The 7,500-nt window shown below is 47.3% G+C and overlaps 1 protein-coding gene across 1 annotated transcript in view; it reads left to right on the forward strand.

The window, feature by feature from the left end:
• LOC122265455 (uncharacterized) overlaps window positions 1–7,500 on the forward strand; it is a 40,650-nt gene that overhangs the window by 17,075 nt on the left and 16,075 nt on the right. The window contains 14 exon segments of the mRNA XM_086541939.1: window positions 97–304; window positions 1,008–1,212; window positions 2,044–2,206; window positions 2,565–2,817; window positions 3,464–3,568; window positions 3,782–3,933; window positions 4,238–4,384; window positions 4,788–5,075; window positions 5,208–5,318; window positions 5,675–5,890; window positions 6,053–6,198; window positions 6,397–6,574; window positions 6,736–6,919; window positions 7,331–7,484. Coding sequence (XP_086398065.1) covers window positions 97–304; window positions 1,008–1,212; window positions 2,044–2,206; window positions 2,565–2,817; window positions 3,464–3,568; window positions 3,782–3,933; window positions 4,238–4,384; window positions 4,788–5,075; window positions 5,208–5,318; window positions 5,675–5,890; window positions 6,053–6,198; window positions 6,397–6,574; window positions 6,736–6,919; window positions 7,331–7,484 — 2,510 coding nt within the window.

Genomic DNA, 7,500 nt, shown 5'->3' on the forward strand with positions numbered 1-7,500 from the left:
ACCACACAAATACTCATCCTCCACATTCCTCACCCCTCCTTCCTCCTCCCTTCTTTCCTTCCTTCCTTCCTTCATTCCTTCCCTCCTTCCCCACAGAACTTCATCTTCGAGTGGTACTGCTACCGCATAGCCCCGGACAACGAGACGATCCCCCGTGACCGACGCAACTTCCCGAAAACCGACGTCATCTCGAACCCGGTCATGTCATCCGACGAGTTCTACGACTACTACTGGGACAACTCGACCAACGCTTCCGTCCCGGTCGAGAAGCCCGATCTGGGAGGCTGCTTCGGCGAGGGCCCAGGTGAGGGCGTAGGAGACGGCGATCGCATCCCGACGCACCACCGCATTGGTCAATTAGGAAACACCACCAGCCAATGAGAGCACAGGTCAAACGGCAGGTCACGAGAGTAAACACGATGCTTGAACGTGTTTCCTCTCGCGACCTGCCGTTTGACCTGTGCTCTCATTGGCTGGTGGTGTTTCCTAATTGACCAATGCGGTGGTGCGTCGGGATGCGATCGCCGTCTGCTACAAGGGCGGCCGCGGGGTCTGAGGTTTTATTGGTCCTCTTGCTCGTTTATCGTGATGCTGATGAAGATTGGTGATTAGCTTTGTCAGTCTTATCGTTTTGATTAACATTATTGTCGTCAGCATTAGTAGTAGTAATGGTGTCATTGCTAATATTTTATTTTTTATTTTTGTGGTTCTAGTTGTTTACTATTAATACCGTTTTTATTACTATCTTTATTATTTTTATGATGATCATCATTTTTATCATCATTATTATCCTTACTATCATTATTGTTATTGTTATCATTATCACCATCATTTTCATCATTACCTTTACCATTATTACCATGGCTGTTATTGAAATTATCCTCATAACCATCCCTCATCATCACCTCCATAATCACCACTATCATAACCGCCAGTAACTATATTTACGTGTCTGTTTGCTATCTATCTCCACCAACCCGACCCCCACTCACCCCCCCCCCCACCAGGCCAAATCAACATCACTGGGGGCCTCCTCGAGCTCAACACCATGCAGCTGCGCACCACCAACTGCACGTACCGCTTCTGCGCAGTCATGCACAAGGAGTTCCCTTCGGTGCGCACGGAGGGCCAGTGGGACCGAGAGCCCAGGAAAGCGGAGGGGTGCATGGACGTCGAGGTGGTGCCAGGGTCGCCGCCGCTCGTCGAAGTCAAGTGAGGGATTTCAGATCTTTCTCTTTCTCTCTTTCTCTTTCTCTTTTTCTTTCTCATTTTTTTCTCTCTTTCTTTTTCTTTTTTTCTGTTTCTCTGTCTCTCTTTCTCTCTGTCTGTCTCTCTTTCTCTCTGTATGTCTCTCTCTTTCTCTTTGTATGTCTCTCTCTCTCTCTTTCTCTTTCTCTCTCCTCTCTCTCTCTCTCTCTCTCTCTCTCTCTCTCTCTCTCTCTCTCTCTCTCTCTCTCTCTCTCTCTCTCTCTCTCTCTCTCTCTCTCTCTCTCTCTCTCTCTCCTCTCTCTCTCTCTCTCTCTCTCTCTCTCTCTCTCTCTCTCTCTCTCTCTCTCTCTCTCTCTCTCTCTCTCTCTCTCTCTCTTCTCTCTCTCTCTCTCTCTCTCTCTCTCTCTCTCTCTCTCTCTCTCTCTCTCTCTCTTTTGAAGGGGATTAGACTCACGCACGAGATATATAATGACTGCACATTAAGAGGATATAGGGACTGGAGATGATTAGGTTATAGTAAATGTAACGATTGGGATTGGAATAATGGGGGTCGTAATTATCATACGAAAGGTATATAAAGATTAAAGGTAATTATGAGATGGCTATATTGGCAATGATAATTGTATCATGAACAGTATCATTAAAAACTATGATGATACTATATCACTCCTACTGCAGTAATAATGATATTGATAACGATAACATTTATGATAATAATTAATGATAATAACAGTGATAGCAATAATAGTAATATCAATGATGATCATATTGATAATGATAATAAAACAAACCCTCGGAAAGCCCCATGAATGCCAACGCCGCCTCCTCCCGCAGGTGCCAAGTGCCAAGGATGTGCCGCGTGACCGACAAAGGCACCATCATCAACCCCAACTCCCGGGTGGCACTGATGGGAGCCTGCGCCGACATGTGTTGGGGAAATCTCCTGTTTTCCTTCAAGATCTTCGCCGTGAGAGGGGGAGAGCCTGTGAGGATTGAGGTGAGGGAGAGGGGGGGAGGGGGGGAAGGCAAGGCCGGGTTAGGGAGGTGGGGGTGGGGGGAAGGAGAGGCAGATGGAGAGGCAGGTGGGTGGGAGAAGGGAACAGAGGCTGAAGAAAATGGTAAGAGAGTGAGAGTGAGAAAGATAGAAATACTGAGAGACAAAATGCTCCTCAGATATATATATATATATATATATATATATATATATATATATATATATATATATATATATATATATATATATACGTGGTTCCGTATATATACGTATGTGTGTGTGTACACGTATACATGTACAACACTCCCGCCATACATGACACCACCACAACATAATAACAACCCCCCCCCTCCCCCCTCAGAACGACGTGGACTACATGATCGGCCACCAGAAACCCAACATGGTCATCGTGAAACAGCTGTTCCTAGATTTCCCCGACGTCTTGGAGTTCCACATCAAGATGTTCGTTCTACGCGTCCTGGACAACGAGATGGGCGTCGGAACCATGTACCTGCTGATCAACACGCCGCCGGAGGGGGGGACCTGCACCCTCACGCCCCCGCCCAACAGGGTGCTCGTCGCGACCGAGAACACGCCGATAGATCCGGACACGGGTAGGCGGGGAGAACGGAGAGGGGGGGGTAGGGGGTAGGGCAGGGGGAGGGGGAGGAGAAGGGCAGGGGGAGGGGGAGAAGTGTGGGATGGGAGGGGAGAGGGAGGGGAAAAGGAGGAGAAATAGGAGAGGGGAGGGGAGGGGAAGGAAAGGCGGTCGAGGTGGAGGTGGAGGTGGAGGTGGAGGTGGAGGTGGAGGTGGAGGTGGAGGTGGAGGTGGAGGTGGTGGTGGAGGTGGTGGTGGTGGAGGTGGAGGTGGTGGAGGTGGTGGTGGGGGTGGGGGTGGAGGTGGAGGTGGAGGTGGAGGTGGAGGTGGAGGTGGAGGTGGAGGTGGAGGTGGAGGTGGAGGTGGAGGTGGAGGTGGAGGTGGAGGTAGGGGTAGGGAAGGAAAAAGCAGAGGAAAAAAGAGAAGTAGGGAAGAAATAGGAGACGAGGAAGAACTGAGGTTTCGAAGGGGAAGGAGAGGAGGTAGTAGAGAAGAGGGAATAAAGAACAAAGAGGAGGAAGAGGGAACAAAGAGGAGGAGAAGGGGGGACGGGAAAGATTATAACAATATGTCGAGAAAAGGGTAGAGCTAAGGAGAGCGAAAGAGTGAGAAAGTTCACCACATCCCTATAGCACATTACACTAAAACCACTTCCCCTCCAGGCTTCCCTCTTCGAAGCGGACGAGCGCTGACAGAAGACTTCCAATGCGAGTGTAAGGATTTCTATGACCTGCAGAAGGACAAGATCGCCAAATACAGCTTCTTCTGTGAGTTCTAAGCATTGGAAATGTGGATAGACGTGTTATCCTTCCATAGAAATTTATATCAAAATCTCATGTAATATCGAAAAATCTTAATAATCACACCTCACGTGATGTCAAAATAACCCGAAGATGTTACTTCCCAAGTCGAAAGAACCATAACACATTACAACCCATATCGTCAATTCCATTTCTCTCTATTTATTCCCTACCCGACAGTGAAGAACAACGAATATGGATACATCAAGAACCTCAAGTTTGGAATAGACAGTGCAGACAAGTTCATCTTCCCTTATGGCAACTGGACCTTCTGGGTCAACATCGAGGACGAGTTCGGTGCTGCGAGGGACTACTTTATTCAAGGATTCTCGGTGGGTATTTTTTTTTTTTCTTTATTCGGAAGGGCACTTGTCTTTAAAATAACGAGGTCGCTCTTTTTTTTCTTTCTTTCTTTCTATTGAAGTTTATTTACACACACAAAAAAATGGAAATTGTTACAACTGGGGAAAAAAAAGGTTGTTTTCCTTCTGTATTCCCAATTACTCGGAAGTTTTATTCTCTCTCTCGTAGTCTATTGATAAATTACGTAGATATTAAGGATGACTTATCTTCTTTCTCCTTATCATGTTGATGAAAAGAAGCATATTTTCCTCTCGTCATCCCGTTCTCTTTCAGACTTCGGTCCCCTCAAGGCTCGAGTACGAGGCTTGGCTGGAGAAGAAGGAGATCCTGAGAGCGTCCGGCGAGGGAGATCAGGCGAGGCTCAATCAGCTGCTCCAGGCCAGGACCTCCATAAAGGACATCCCGCTCGAAGATGAACCTGTGAGTTTGGCTTTCCTCTCTCTCTATCTCTCTCTCTCTCTCTCTCTATCTATCTATCTATCTATCTATCTCCGTCTCTCTCTATCTATCTATCTATCGATCTATCTCCGTCTCTCTCTCTCTCTATCTATCTATCTATCTATCTATCTCCGTCTCTCTCTCTCTCTCTCTCTCTCTCTCTCTCTCTCTCTCTCTCTCTCTCTCTCTCTCTCTCTCTCTCTCTCTCTCTCTCTCTCTCTCTCTCTCTCTCTCTCTCTCTCCACCTAACCGTCTCTTCACATATCCTCTACCTCCTTCCATTCGTTTCAGTCACATTTACTCACTCCCTTAACGTTCACAAATGCCTTTCACAATCCACCAAACTAACCAAGGACCCAACCAACCCTCCTCCAACAAAATCCAGTGGGAAACGACCACCACGACCCCCGAGCCGACCTACGCAGAGGGCGAGATCATCGAGACGACCACTATGGACCCGGAGGAGCTGAAGAGAATTCAGGCGGAGCAGCAAGCCAAGTTGGAGGCCGAGCTGACCGAAGGAGCCGAGGAGATTAATTCCATGATGACGCAACTGGAGACCATAAACACGGACACGCTCTCTGACTGCACGCAGCTTTTCTCGACCGTGTCTTCCATCGTAGGGGACGGGAAGACGGTCGATATCAAGGGAAAGGACTTGGCCACGCAGCAGGTGGGCTTTGGTATTTTTGTGTGTGGATAGTTTTTTTTTCTTTTATCTATACAGGATGTAAGGAGAGAGTGAGAGGGAAAAAAAAGGCACAGGAAAAAGTCTTACTCTTGATTTCTTCTTGTGTCCAAACAGGTGACAGGTTCTTGCCTCACAAAGGTGTTGCTCAACATGACCATCAGTGACCCAGCGGAACCCGAAGCGTTTGTGAGCAATAGTATGCAGGCTATATCCTCTATGACTACGGTAAGGACATCGCTGGCCGTTGGTAGGTCTGCTTATATTATCCTAAAACTTTATGATCAATTTTCCTGTCCAGTTGGTCATAAGGGGTCTTGTAAGGTAACATTTTAATTACATTATTGAGAAATCTTTCTTTCTTATCTACGTCTACTTCAGATTATCTAGAGAACAGAAACAGTAAGGAAATCTTACGTCCTAGTTCTTTCTATTACTCACTAGCCGTCTGTATCCTTCCCAATAACTTTCATACCATACCCTTATACATATTTATAAAATTTTATCCCAACCCTTACCATCCGCGTCACCTTGTCTTTTTGCCTTTAACCCTGCTGTGGCACTTCACCCGTCACTACCGCCAGGGCACGGCAGACAAAGTGCTGGATGATAACGTCCTTCCGACGGACGTGAAGGCTTCCGTCGAAGGCGAGTATGCGGAGTACGGGAACATCGACGCCAGTCTCGAGGAACTTGGAATCACAACAGAAGAGGAAACAGCTCCTGACGAAGGGGTCGTGGATGACGGACTGACTGACGAAGAGAGGGAACAGCAGAATAAGAAGAAACTCGCCCTCAAGGTGCGGAGTAGAAGCAGTAACTATATGGAAAGAGAAGTGAAGAGGGCAGTCATAGGGCACACTATAGCATTAACAAAGAAAAAATGAGATACTAGAGACACCCAAGCTTAATCTAATTCATTCTTATTACTGCTAATCTTCCGTCCACTTGTTTCCCTTCAGGTCCAGAAGTATCGCGCCGTCGCACAGGTCGAGAAAACTCTCACAGCAGTAGAACAAATGCAGACCAAACTGTTGCAGATTGTTTTCCCTGGAGAAGAACCCATTGTCGTCAATACTGAGGATGGTCTCGAGTTGACTATGGTCATGTGAGTCTCTGCAGTGTGTTAGTTTTAATTGGCGTAATGTCTGGTGGAATACTAAATCCATGTCCTGATATGTGCTTTGATTCCATATCTATACTGATTCTTCTCTTTTTTTGTTTTATTCCTCGTAATGTCTCCATCCCTTCTGTCTCTCTTTCTTCGTCTGTCTTACTCCCCTCTCCCTTTCCTCTCCTCTGATAGGATGGAAGCAAAGGAACTGGCCGGGTACCAGCTGTGGCAAGGTGGAGGCATCTACGAGTTCCCTGACATCTGCGACATACTGAAGGAGGACAAAATTGAGACGGGAAATTGCTCTTCAACGGAATCAGGAAACTACACTGTGGGCATCCAGGCTGTAGCATGGCCCGTTATTGTCCAGGTATGTACACGGTTCAAGATCTTAGTGTATGATGGTTCCCCTTTTTCTTTAAAGAAATATGCTAAATGATAATTATAGTTAAAGGTTCTCTTGACGGTAAACAATAGATTTAAAAAAAAGGGAAGCAACCATCAATAACGACACACCACTAAAACCCCCAGTCCTACGGCGACGGAGCCAAGGAGAAGCTGAGCCGAACCACCAAGACGATGCAGATCCGCCTCGTCCACCGGATTTCCGAAACAGAGATCGAGGTCATTCCCGTGAAGGACTTGGAACCCGAGAACGAAATCAAAATTTACGTTCCCAGGGGAGGGCGGAAGAGGGATGGACCGAAGCTAACGGGTGAGGGGACACGTGAGGGGAAAGTAGGAGAGAGGTGGCGTCTGAGGGGGAAAGGGAGAAGGGGAATGTCAGGATGAGGGGAAGGAAGATTAGGGGAGAGAGAGAGGGGGGGGGGAGGAAGAGGTCGAGGTGAGTGGGAAGACTGAAGAGGGAGAGAAAAAGGGAGAGAGGTGGAAGGAGTTGCAAAAGGAGGGAAAAAGAGAGAGAGAGAGAGAGAGAGAGAGAGAGAGAGAGAGAAAGAGAAAGAGAAAGAGAAAGAGAAAGAGAGAGAGAGAGAGAGACTAAAACACAGAGAGAGAGAGAGAGAGAGAGAAGACTAAAATAGACAAAAAAAAAAAAAGACACAAAAACAAGCAAACCTCCAAAACCTAAAAGTTCCCTAATTACCCCCCCCCCCCTGCCTCCTCCCAGACCCGACCTTCGTGGACCCGAACTACTACCTGCAGCTGGGCGTTGAGGACGAGAGTATGATGTGCACCTCGTTCAACGTCAGTCGTGAATGGTCGTCCATCAACGTTGAAATCACGGTGCAAAAGCCAGAAGCAAAACTCGTTGTCTTTATAAGGTACACGAAGTTTAAT

This window comes from Penaeus japonicus, unplaced genomic scaffold (genome assembly GCF_977035675.1).
Source record: "Penaeus japonicus unplaced genomic scaffold, GWHDUDI00000001_assembly GWHDUDI00000011, whole genome shotgun sequence".
NCBI classification, from domain to species: domain Eukaryota; kingdom Metazoa; phylum Arthropoda; class Malacostraca; order Decapoda; family Penaeidae; genus Penaeus; species Penaeus japonicus.